At 43.2% G+C, this 12,851-nt stretch overlaps 1 protein-coding gene across 1 annotated transcript in view; it reads right to left on the bottom strand.

Moving 5' to 3' along the window:
• Positions 1 to 12,851, bottom strand: part of pde8a (phosphodiesterase 8A) — a 36,323-nt gene that overhangs the window by 5,161 nt on the left and 18,311 nt on the right. The window contains exons 2-17 of the mRNA XM_040204108.2: positions 12,468 to 12,524; positions 9,642 to 9,832; positions 8,493 to 8,549; positions 8,246 to 8,300; positions 7,774 to 7,862; positions 7,469 to 7,547; positions 6,963 to 7,103; positions 6,235 to 6,323; positions 6,040 to 6,091; positions 5,902 to 5,944; positions 4,296 to 4,373; positions 4,048 to 4,118; positions 3,176 to 3,340; positions 1,306 to 1,354; positions 1,067 to 1,202; positions 791 to 989 (exon numbers count right to left, since the gene is read on the bottom strand). Coding sequence (XP_040060042.1) covers positions 791 to 989; positions 1,067 to 1,202; positions 1,306 to 1,354; positions 3,176 to 3,340; positions 4,048 to 4,118; positions 4,296 to 4,373; positions 5,902 to 5,944; positions 6,040 to 6,091; positions 6,235 to 6,323; positions 6,963 to 7,103; positions 7,469 to 7,547; positions 7,774 to 7,862; positions 8,246 to 8,300; positions 8,493 to 8,549; positions 9,642 to 9,832; positions 12,468 to 12,524 — 1,551 coding nt within the window. The remainder of the gene's footprint in view (positions 1 to 790; positions 990 to 1,066; positions 1,203 to 1,305; positions 1,355 to 3,175; positions 3,341 to 4,047; positions 4,119 to 4,295; positions 4,374 to 5,901; positions 5,945 to 6,039; positions 6,092 to 6,234; positions 6,324 to 6,962; positions 7,104 to 7,468; positions 7,548 to 7,773; positions 7,863 to 8,245; positions 8,301 to 8,492; positions 8,550 to 9,641; positions 9,833 to 12,467; positions 12,525 to 12,851) is intronic.

The raw sequence follows: 12,851 nt of genomic DNA, 5'->3' as shown, positions 1-12,851 counted from the left end.
ATATATATGCAAATGTATATGCAGCTACAATTAAGTGTTAGGTCAAGCAAATACCATAAAGTAATTGACATTAACCAAAATTTAAAAAAAAAAAAGTTTTGGTCCAGACTTTGAAGTCACATTTGTAAAATATTGACATCCAATATTAAAATACATGATAAATAAAATTCATGAAACAATATATGTATAGAAAATATGACAACATCAAAATGATTTTGCATTTCTAAATCAATTTGCAACTGAGCAGACGGGCTAACCTCTCTGTAGACCTCTAGGGATTCATTAACCTTGGCTGATGTAACTTCACTGGCTGAGCCAATGAAAGATTCCTCCACTAAGATCACGAATAGACAGTTTGGTAATCAGCTTAGTCAGTGCAGAGTGCAACAAAAGGATGCAGCCTCTAACACACGCTAATGCTTAAAAATGTCGACTTCCTGGACAAAACAAAGAGCTGTAAAGGGTGTTCAGTATGGCATACTTACCAAACACTGAAATCATATTTATGCATTTCAATGAATAAACAAAAGCCTCTTTAATAAAAGCTAATAACGATTAAAAAAGAAGTGGCTGCATTTAAGAATTGAATTCATCAGCAATCCATGCTGCAATCATTTACTTCATTGATTATGTAACAAAAATTTAAAAAAATCATCAAAAAACAAAAAAAGAAACAAGGAAATTCCAAGGTCCCGTCTATGATGTGGTTGTTTTGTTCACTCATTTAAAAGAGGAATCATTTGCATGATTATCTGGTATTCCAATGAGTTGTTACCACTTGTTAGTTTACCTTGACCCTCTCCTTGCAGAGGAAGTATGCCGTTGCATGCAGGACATCCGCTGCATGAGAAGAGTTGTGGTAGGAGTTGCTGGAGTGGTAGTTGGCTTCAATCACTTGTAGCCAGGAGCGCATCGTGGCCTCGGGGCAGTTGAGGAACTCGCAGACCCCAAATCGGGAGAAGATCTTCATGCCCAAGTAAGTCAAAGGCCTGCGGGAGGATTCAGCATCGTTACAAATTGTTAGACGTCGTTCGTCTGGTAGTCCTCCGCCGCGTTGTGGCCTCACCTTTTCATGGTCGCAGCCTCCAAGTTGACAATGTCAAAATCCCACGAGTCCTCATTCTCCATGGTGGCGGCGATGCGAGGGGGGATGTCATTTAGAGACAGAGGAGTGGCCAGGTGACTGGGGATATGGTGGGCCTCTTTGAGAAAAAGGAAGATAAAGAGAGTCTCCGATAAAGAGAGCTGCTAAAACGTAGCACAGCACTTGTTGTCGTCCTCCCTGTGCTCTTCATGCATACTTACGTTTTGTGGACAAGATGTATTCATTTCCCGACAATCTGCGTAAACCATCCTGTGAAGAAGAAAGGCGGAACGTGTCATGGGGGAAAGCAAGACCTACAGCCCACATGAGGAGTTCAGCTCGAGTGTTAACAGCTCGTCGAAAAGCTGCAATGGTCTCCAAAATAATGTAGACAGTTAAAATGTTTGTCTGCTATGAGACATTTGCTCTCCTATCAGTGCTGGTACAAAAGTAGTCTGTGCTAGATTAAGCTGCTAGGAGCCCCAACACAGACACAAAGGTCAGCCTGGACTTTAGAGTGGAGAAAGCTAGAGGACACCAGTCACGTTACTGGGACTTCCACGTCATCAACCATCACTGCTATTCATTCACCCACTAAACATGCCAGGTAGAATTACTCCAAAAATAGATTAGATTAGAAAAAAGTAGAAAACTTTTGTAGCCCGTCGGAGCACGAGGCATACTTGAACAGATTGGGGTTTGTATCCAACTAAAAGCCTTGATCACTAACTGTGCCCTAATAGCTCAATCACTTTACCAGGAAAGAGAACAAATCTTATCTGTTGATCATATTACTGTGTGACTGAATTTGTTGTTGCTGCATTTTGAACAAAGTTGCAGAAGGAGCCCGAAGAAGTCCAGCGTGTAACAGATCACAACAGTGTCACAATAAGACCCAACAACCACACGGAGAGAGAGAGAGAGAGAGAGAAAGAGAAGCTTGTTAATGAAATCAATATGCAGTTTAAAAAATCATATTTATGAAGTGTAATAAGTTTGTCAGAAATGACATCAGAATAATTAATTTACATGCGAGACAATCGACAGCAAATTATTCAATTAAGACTTTGTGTCTTCCTCTGGGCGGTGCTGCATGCTGTGAAAGCAAACGGGGAGTAACACTTCATCGCCCCAAATAATCAAAGACTTCTCAGTGGTTAGAAGAATAATGATGATGTCATTGTATCCGCTGTGAATAATAAACTACGTGGAATTAAAGTAAAGACGAATCCAATGGTTTTTAGCGGCGTGGCTAAACGCGAGTGAAAATGTTTACTTTACAAGTGAAAAAGAGGAGGCGACATCTTTGACCCGAGCATTGTCTCATGTTGGCGCTGCCTCGTTACAGAGCGGTTATTTTAAGACTTTCTCTTAATTTCCAATGCCTCCTCTGAGCTCAGACGTCACTCTGACAAACACGTCACTCTGACAACCAGGCACCTCGTAAACCACTATGATTGTACACAAACCTCAACTCGCGCCTCATGGCTTTCTGGTTTCATCAGCTTTTATCACTTATGCAGAACAAGTCTTTCTGGAGGAGGACGGTGTGCGATGCCTCCCCGTCTCTGTGTGTCCAGAGAGTACACGTACAAGAAAAAGCCGCGCGTATTCGTGGGATCCAAAGAACAGGATGTTTCCATGCGTGTGGAATCAAGAGGACCGGCTTCACGCGAGTGTGTGCAGTGAGAGAACGAGGGTGGGGGGTTTAGAGAGAAAGAGAGGGCGGAGTAGGCTTTCCTCTCCAGCCTACAGGAGCACAAAGGACAATCTAACACTTCCTCTGGGGTTCTTGCCAAGACTGCCAACTTGGCACTCTTTCTACTTCTGTACTTCACCATTGCGTCTGTTAATATCTCCATCCGTCTTCCTCTCCCTTTCCTGAATATGTACAGAGATCCTCACAAAAGCAAAACCCATTACCACGGGCGTTCATGGGGAGGGAACGCTGACGTAGACACGCATGGGGAATCCTGCAAACGCTGGGACCAGTTATCATATGGGAGTCGATTCATTCGTAGCGGAAGGAAGCTATTTGGGTGTTACATGCTTCTGAAAGGACCCTCGTGCTCTACAAGGCCCGCTGCTCACCGTCATCAGCCCCCCCACGAGGTCATTCGTGTGGGGGTCTTCATCCTTGGTGCCCAGCTGTGGGGAGTAGAGCTCAGTTGTCCTCAGGATCTCCAGGACCCGATCCAAGGCCTCTGCCACGGGCATGGGACTGCTTTCCTGCGCTGCATTGATGATGTTGATTACCTGATGATGATACAAAGAGTGAGCCCATGCTTATTTACAAAGCACTTTTTAAAAAAGATCTACGATAAAGCAAACGGAAAACATAGAGCAGGTAATGAGATAGTTAATGTACCAGAGTGAACAGGCAAAGTTCTGATAACCTTTCACGAAAGGAATAAAGATTAAAATAGATATATGACCAGACATAAAAAGAGAAAAAAAGCATATTAGATAGGAATGAAAAAATAATATTTTTTAAAACATATTTTAAAATGTTTATTTAGAAAATATTTCTTGATGAACACACACACACACACACACACACACTTCCAGCGGTTGTATCAGTTCTTTATTCTGCAGAGGACGACGCCTACAGGGACTGACTCCACAGTCAAATGATACAGCAGTGGAACCGCTGCGTGTCATATGACCCATCCCTGGGGACTTTCTCTGTTTCCGACTATCCGGGCTGCATAAACCATTGAAACAGCGGGTCATCCTGGTCTTACATGCTTTCCTGTCTTATGCATGAAATGTGGCATTTTATCAGCCTATCTGCACTTGACGTGGTATGCGTGGCCTCCAGCCTTTGATGCTAGCAGCTGTACAAGGAGCGCTCGTGGCGTTAGTGGCAGTTTTATAACCCAAGAGTTCAGTCATGAGATACAAAACTTCAGTACAAGATGCTAATCATGTGATTGCGGCCGGGAGGGATGATTGGACCTCACCTTGGTGATGGGAGCTTCAATAGTCATGGAGTGGATTCGGGCCATTGAGGAGTGCCTTCGCTGTGAGCTCCCTGGTAGGAAGAAGAAAAAATATATATATACAGACGCAATAAGATAGACCCATATTGCAACTCAACAACTAATTAAGCTGCAGTTTTGCATTTCACGAGTGTGTTTGCGCGTGTATCCAATCAACAAGGTTTCACAAGGTGACGAGTTTTCCATCATGTATCTCCCTTCACTCTCACCGTCGCTCCCCCGAGACGTCGTGGATCTCACGTCCAGAGAGCCTTTCCTCCGGTCTTTGTGCTTACTGGATTGGATGTCTGGGGAAAATGAAAGCAGCTGACATTAACAGGCAAACAAAAACATGGCTCAAGTTTAGTGACAAATTGAGCTTTGGCCCGATCACAATATCTTTGGGAAGTGGAGATGTCTTTATCAGTCCAATCAGTTATCCTTTTTTGGCAAGTATAACTTAATTTGCAGTTGTTAAAAGTTAATTTTTAATCCAGTAAAGTTGTAATAATTGCAAAGTAACCAAAGGCACAACAGTGAGATTTATGACTCACACAAGTGAATTTTATTCATTATAAACATTCTCCATTGCATAGCTACTCACAATCCATCTATTTTGTGTTCTATAGTCAGATCTGTCCCATGTATTTAGAGGAAAAGGTTGATGTTATTATCTCTGCCAGCAGAATCATGCATGGGTGAGTGAGTAACTGTGCACCTCTGTCCACAGCTGGTGGAGACAAACTTTAAAGTAATAAAAATACAAAAAAGTAGTAGTGAGGAAATGTTTATTTGTTAGAGTAGGACCTACTGTGTATTTCAATAACATTTAAATGACAAAACACTCATTTGCCATTTTTAAATGCAGTTAATGTGATAGAAAACAATTATTACTCAAAGTAAATTAAAAAATCAAAATAAATTCTAAAACGCAGTCCTTTTGGGATACTCAAGAGAAGAAAAAGGAATGTTTAATACTTTTCTGAAAACAGCAAATGAGCCTGCTGACTGAACCCATCAGTAGCGTTGTACCATAACATTAGAAGCTTAGTCAACCTTCTGATCAGAATACCTAGAGGATGCAGCAGGGCTGCTATACAAGAGTGAAATATACTGTGCTGCAAGTCACTTCTTTTCAGTGAGCTGGGGAAATGACGTCAACGCAGGAGCGATACGATCCCTGTTTAGTTGGCCAGTCAGGAGCGTAGCTGCTGCATTTTGACATCAGTTACTGGGAATTGGCCTTACTGTTGATACCACAGTACAGTGAGGAACAATAGTCCAGTTTACAGGACAGGAACACTTGGATATAACATTTTCAAGGTCAACTAAATTCATTTATTTTGATGTATTTCTGACTCTATAAAGCAGGACAGAGTACTCTGTTAGTCTTCTCTTTGAATTTGGTTAATGATTTAAGAGAGCAATGGTTGTCTGGCACGGCTCAATACATTTTCTGACATGTTTCCAGAGATTCTGAGTTTACAAAAAGCAGGTTGCAAAATGTGTCTCCAGATGTCTTACAGATATTTGGTATTTGCAGTTAAAATCATCAGCGTAAAACTGTAACTAATGCGCTGCTCCTCGACAAAGACGCTGTTGGACCTCACATCCTCCAACCTGTGACAGATCACAAGTGACACCGTCGTTGAAAGAACATCCATCGCTAATGCAGCTAACTGCCCAGCAGAGAGATCCTGAACTACTCAAATCTGCAGGACTTTGGCATAATCCATCACCTGTAACGTTATTCTAAGAGTAAAGACCAAGCAGTCGTGCACCTAAAGTGGCCATTCCCAGCATGCATCCCTGCATGCATCCCAGCATGCATCTTACCTGTTTGAGACTCTGCCTGCACACGTTCAGTGGATTTATCAATCTGCATGGACAGAACAGAGGAGCACATTGATGCATGCCGGCCAGAAAACGTATTTCATTCATTGTTAAATAGTCAAAAGTAAAAACACATCTCACCTTATTATTATCGTTTAAAGGCCAGTTGATAGACACATAGTGTCTGATTTTTCTGTGAACGACAAACACCCTAATTAGATTTTAAAACACAGGACACGCAACACACAACCATCCAGTAAAACCATTCAGTCACTGGAAAGTTATTTTACATGAAGCAAGACTGAACAAGCCGGGCCTGAACATCCTGTCACTCACCCTCCCTGTCCAATTACAGGTGTGATCTTCACATTTTGCTGAATGCTCTCTCCATTCTTCTTTTTGGCATAATAAATCCCCTGCCACTCCTGGAACCCAAGGGGACAGAACCGAGAGAGAGAGAGAGGACATGAAACACACAGACACAAAATGTACAGAAACCATAATCGTAACAAGCGAGAACATCCAATAATTAGAATGATTTGATGGACTGGGTGCAGCGTGAGAGCGATTGTGGTGGTACGGGTTAGATGCTGAATAGAGGAGAGTGAGCGCATTATAGAGAGCAACAAGGTGCTTCAATGGATTTGGGTGCACGCTCCTGGAGTCCGGCGTGCTCGTTTCATGTCCCCCCCCCCCCCCTCCTGCCCACAGACTGCTGTGGCAGCTTGAAAAGACTCGTCCCGCTGCTGGCCTGTCTGAGACTGACCTTCGCTCTCTGTGTAGTGAGATCACAGCGCCGCCATCAACCGCGTGAAACAGAGCTGCACAGTGGTGCACATTTACAGCACGCACGGATGAACGTGCACGCACGGGTTAAAAGGCCGATATCTGCAGAGTGATCCGATTGTGAAACGCTAGTTTTCATGTCAAAACGGTGTATGTGGGAGTATCAACAATCAGGGGAAGCTGATCCTTTATTTTTAGGAAGTGTACCTTGTAACCACGCTGAAAATTGTGTTGGAGCTGAAATGTATAGTCCAGGTGATTTAATGAATGCACTTTACCTTTCCTTTCCGTATGCAGGAATTTATTGTTTCAAGGAGATCAGGCTTATTCTTCTCACTTTTAGGCACTTCTTTGATTTCCTTCCCTATTAGCTCGCCTCGTTGGTAGCCCATTACGGACTCATAGGCAGGGTTCACATACTGCGAAGGAGAGGACACAACAGCGTTCACGCTCGATCTGAGATGACGGTTCATAAAATCAACAATGAGTTCACAAAGACTTAAGGTGACGACATTCCCCGAACATTACCGACCAAAACAATTCAGAGAAGCAAACACATCTTTTGTTTGTTTGTTTCAATGAGCTCGGAAACGTATGTTTCGTGATATTAATAACGCAACGACAGATCGCACTGCTTCGATGGTGACAAAAGGAGCCATTCAGGCGGACAGAGAGCTCAGCGAGCACTATTGAGATCTAGGATCACAAGACAGGAACAGCATCTAAAACGGCACAGTGATGAACTGTCACAATAAAAGCTACCAGAAGTTTATTAGAAACCCACCTGAATTACTTGATCTTCAGAAGTGATCTCAATGGCCTCTTGACTTTGTTCTAGAGCTGTGAAAATAGCATTTCCAGCCCTTTTGAAGGAGAAAACAAAAGTTGTTAACATATGCAACTAGCAGTGTCCCGCTAATGTTTATACTGATTCATACTTTGTAAAGACAGAGTTAATATTGGCAAGAAAAAGTGATATTGTTAAAAGCAGACACTCTGTCTGAGGCTTTGCTCCAAGCTCACCGTTGATTAAAGTTCGTACTCTATGCGACTGATCGGGACTCTCAATGCAACACTGACACCACTCACCTTAGTTTGAACTGCGCCCGCACCTCTCCATGCTCCAGCTGTAGCAGCTCATTATAGCAGGCCATCATGTTGGCATTCTCTACATATCTCTGAGGGTCAGAGGGCAACATGGGTCAACCAAAGACAGATGAAATGAAACCCCTTTTCATGTCGGTGTATCGGATTTAGTGGTAACAATGATTCGGGTAAATGGAACTCAATGCACACGTCTCCTGAGCAAACGGAGAGGATTTACAATCTGTATTCCTGCCTCACAGCGAGTGTTGACAGTAGGGATATAAAAAAAAAGCATTTGGAAAGAATAATACAAACACAGGCAGAAGAAGGCTCACACACACACACACACACACACACACACACACACACACACACACACACACACACACACACACACACACACACACACACACACACACACACACACACACACACACACACACACATATATACGTCCACATGAAACGATGCTCACCCTATTAAAGCCGGCATTGATCAGGGGCATCACAGAGGCTTCCTCTCTGTCTGGCCTTAAAAAGGAGAACACATCTTAGTACCCAAACATGTTGTCATGACAAACATAAGGCTTCATATGACCTAGAACACATCAACTGAGTGAGACGATTAAATACTCCCAATCATTAGGTACCTATGAACATAGACAGGGAGAAGGCCATGAAAGGGCAGACGGAGGCAGGAGGGGTCAGCGATTTGTACCTTACCTTTTCACAACGGCGACTATCACAGTGTTTTCTGAAGAGTTGACCGCTCTGATTGACCTGGAGGTAAACAGAGGGAGCCTTTAAGGCAGCGAGAAGACCAAATGGCATCAAAATCAAATGTATTTTTTTAGTTTTTCACGCTCCGATTCTCCCAGGCAGGCAGAGCCCAGCGGTGGAGCTCTGCCTGCCGGCCTCTGAAAGAATGCAGTGTACGGGGCCACTCATCCGTCTGTGGTTTCCCCCAGCCAGCGGTCATAAAGGCCCTTTAGTTCCCCATCGGAGCCTCTGCGTGTAAACTCAACATATGGATTGGCCAAAATGAATGGGGTTAACATACACGCTGGGCAGGGCAAATTAATGTTTGTAAATGTGTTTTTGGTTTGGGCCGAGGCTAAAGATAGAGGCTGGTGTGGGCAGGCACTCATTTCAGAATTGACATGACTCCATGGAGCAGAATGCGATGGAAGCTAGTGAGTCCAAAGTGAGCTGGCAGACTCAAACACACGTGCGAGTTAAACCTTCCTATCAAGATCTCCGAGTCTGGAATAGGTGTGTGGACTGGGATGACCGTCACTAACAGGATTTAATCCAAGTGTGTCGTCTACCAGAGGATATAAAAATAAAAACATTGTGGAGCAGCTCAAGTAATTAAATACAATGTCTTTATAATATATATATACATTATATGTATATAATGACTCAGCCGTTGCACCTGAAAGGATGACGTCATTGAGAGTGTGATTGAGTGTGTGTGAAAACTACTGTAGTTACAAAGTGAGCAGACACGCCTAAAGAGGACACATTGTTCAAATAGTTTGCTAAAAGTTGAGAAATGGTGGAAATCATGAGGAAAATTGATAAAACAGGTTTAGGGAATAAAATGGTGAAAACCTCTCCAGGGTTAGTATGAATGCGTGACTTTACCTTCCTTACCATTGGCTGGAACTGTTGCATTTGTACATAATCAATAGTCTTAAGTAGCAACAATCTCAACTGAAATGTACCCATTTGGAACATGAGGTGTGATGAGGGTAACTAGAGTTCATTTGACAGGAATGTGGGGGAAGACAAAAAAAGGAGCTGGAGAAGGACTGTAGAAGTACAACATTAAGTACATATACTTTGATGCAGAGTGTGGGTGTGGCCTACCGGCATAGTGCTTCTGCATCGAAGTGTCTGGAATGTCTGTGGTCAATGATGACGAGATCATGATGCTTCTCCATGAAGCATTCGAGAGCCGACTCGGGTGTTCGTGCCGTGCTGCACCTGAAGTTGGCCTTCTCACATGCCCAGCAGAAGCCATTACTCTGACTGTCCTCTTTGGCAAAAACTAAAAGTACCTGCAAAAAGAGAGATGATTAAGAACATTTATATATAACTGAGGATTCTGTATTTCTAATCAACCTCTTGCAATGTCCTGCTACAACCACGAAAAAAAACATACATCGCAAATATTAAGGAGAAAAACATGTTATTGAAGAGTGGAAAAAAACAAGGCAGATTTAAAAACAAACTTGCATGCGAAGCAGTATTAAAAAGAGCGTTGAAATATGCAGTAAATCTGCTTGCATTAGCTCCTAAAGGTCAGCAATACTGAGGGTTCCAGCATGACTTTGAAACATAGACTGAGAGCTGCAAGTAACAATTAGTTTCATTTTGTGTCGACCTTTGCGTCGACCTTTGCCCGGAATTCAAAATGAACATTTAATGTCTAAAAAAAAGGCAGAATATAATAGAAACAACTGAGGAATAAAAAAATGGAAAAAAAGAAAAGAAAAAAAAAACCATTTTTTTATATTTTTGTTTGATATTTATTTATCTGATTTTTCACAATTACCCAGAAGCTCCAGTATTTAAAATCAGATGGAAATATTATCTATGATAAAACCTTCCAGATAGAGGACTAACCGATATATGTAGCAAACATCGGATGAGAAAAAACGACATCACTAATCACAAAGGGGCCGCCTCCTTTATCCGGGCTTACAGAATCCGTAGAGTACGAAACAAGAGAAGAATGTGGTTTCGATGCTTCAGTGTATCAACAGCTCTGAAGTCATCATTGGTGCATTCATGCTCATTTGCGCCCGTCGTGACCTCAGGCCGGCAGCAGACAGGCCCTGATTGATCAGGTCCAGCTCGTACTCGGGTGCGTCACACATTTTATTGTCCGCTGCCGTGATCTATGACACAATTAGCCGATGTGGCCTCGACTGGCCGCGGCCACTCCCACCGGTCCGCAAGGCCGTGGCAGAAAGCGCTGCTGCTACCGCCAACTTAGCCATTGAGAGTGCGCTCGCTCTCTCTCTCTCTCTCTCTCTCTCTCCCCCAGCATACTTTTATGGAACCCCTTACTTGCGTAAATACTGGACTAGTGATTTAGCCCCCCTCGCCCCCCCCCTCTCCAAGAGCAGTGCTGCACTAAGGGTAGATTCATGAGTCACGCTCTCAAACGGACGTCATCTCCAACTGTTGGCAGGGAGCAGGATGAACGTGAGGAAGGAGAAGTTTGTTATGCGCACTTGAGTTTGCATCACGCCTGTAAGATGTAGTTAGGACAAACAAGCCTTTACTCTGTTGGTCGAAAACTGCAGAGTAATGGTTGTTTTTATTCAGTGTGGCTTTATTTCAGTATGCAGTAAGCACAGAGCCTTTACGCCTGTGAGGGGCGTTGCTAATGCAAACCACATTCAGCATACGCACAGCGGCACGTCTCCGGGTCATAAGTACATCGCCACTGACTCCTGCAGCTCTGTCCAGTACACACAGGGAATTAGATCAGAATTCCACATTGGGATGTTGGTAGAAAAGTCAACATTCCCTGCAGAGGTGGGGGTAGAGAGGGGTTGTATAGGCCGAGATAAGGTTTCTCCAGGTGTCCGTGCTCAGACCAGGCACCCAGGCTCAGTGACAGCGTGTTGGAGGGGGGGGGGGGTCTGCTCGCTCGGTCTCGAGAACATCATTGTTGGAAACACAGAGGGCTCGGCCAGATCGTGTGAGCCGCGAGAAAAGAGGAGGAGTGGAGAGCAGGAGGGCATGTCAGGATCAGCTGTGAGTGACAAAAACAGGAAGGGGATATCTCTCTACCTCGCTTTCCTACCGGTGCCACACTGGAGCGCATCAGACAATAAAGCACAGCCCGTGGCAGTAAATTACAGGACATCTAGTGCATTGCTTTTCCTTTGACCATCATTGCGATGTTACGTTCGAGGCTTCTTAAAAATCGTAGTTTTCATGGTGAATGAAGGAGGCTTGGACCTCTAGGACTGTGCCTACAAGGCAGAGCAGCAAATCTTCACATTTGGGCAGCTGGTACCAACAAAAGTTTGTCATTGTAGTTTAAAAAAAGATGTACAAAACAGTTTATCAAAACAAAAATGAAATTTTGTAGGCTATCAAAATACATTTTATCTTTCAAAAGGCGTCTTTTTCCGAGACTCCAACTCTTGACTCAACGAGCAGTAGCGCATGCCAAAGGAACTAGCACAGTACCAAACTGCATAATGAACCATTGAACGTCAGAGAATGTCCTCTTTGCAGTGTGCAAACTGCTCCATGGATCCTCTGTGCCGTTCTTCCATAACGTGCATTGTTCATTATGGTATGTTCTTGGTCATAAATGTTTGGCCTTGTTGCCGGGACAACCCTGGGCTGCATAGCACACAATTCTTCCAGTAACATTTATTTTTCTTCCTCTTCTTTGAATGTTTGCGCGGGTCCTTTTATCTCTCACTCAGGTGTGGTATCATTGAGAAATTCAAGATTAGTCTGAACTGCAAACACAAGTAGGTGACGTTTTTATATGCTAATAATGGAATATGCTACCAAATATTGACAGTCACACAAAGTTTAGCTCCACAGCGCGGTTAAAAGCCCCTAAATGATACGAGCATAAAAATTCCATGGAAAGCCTTAATGCATTCACACACACCACCACAATCAATCATTCCGATGGTTGGTATCGTTTTACAATACCTGAAGTGGGTCTTTAAATAACTTCATTGGTCCAAATTGCACCTCTGTTAATGTGGTCTGAAAGACAAGAAGAAGAATACAGTATTAGAAGAAAAGTTATTTCATATCTGAGTTTGATTCATCATTGTTCAGGTTGCATCAGACCCCACCGCTAACGTGCGTTATAGTAATATTAATAACAATAACAAAATCAGTTTCAGACAACATTTCAACACAGTATGTAAAAGCATGCAGTGAGCTTTGGGTTATTCACGAGCACACAAGTATCAATTCACAGAAATGTAAAGTATCCTAGCATGTTACACTCTATTAGTTAAGGTTCCACAGGACAGCATAGTGCGATTTGATCCACAAATTTCGGATCCCCGTACAAACAGTATGACG

This window comes from Gasterosteus aculeatus, chromosome 12, assembly GCF_964276395.1.
Source record: "Gasterosteus aculeatus chromosome 12, fGasAcu3.hap1.1, whole genome shotgun sequence".
NCBI classification, from domain to species: Eukaryota; Metazoa; Chordata; class Actinopteri; order Perciformes; family Gasterosteidae; genus Gasterosteus; species Gasterosteus aculeatus.
Note: the sequence above shows the minus strand (reverse complement) of the source record. Positions and strands in the feature narration are given on the sequence as shown.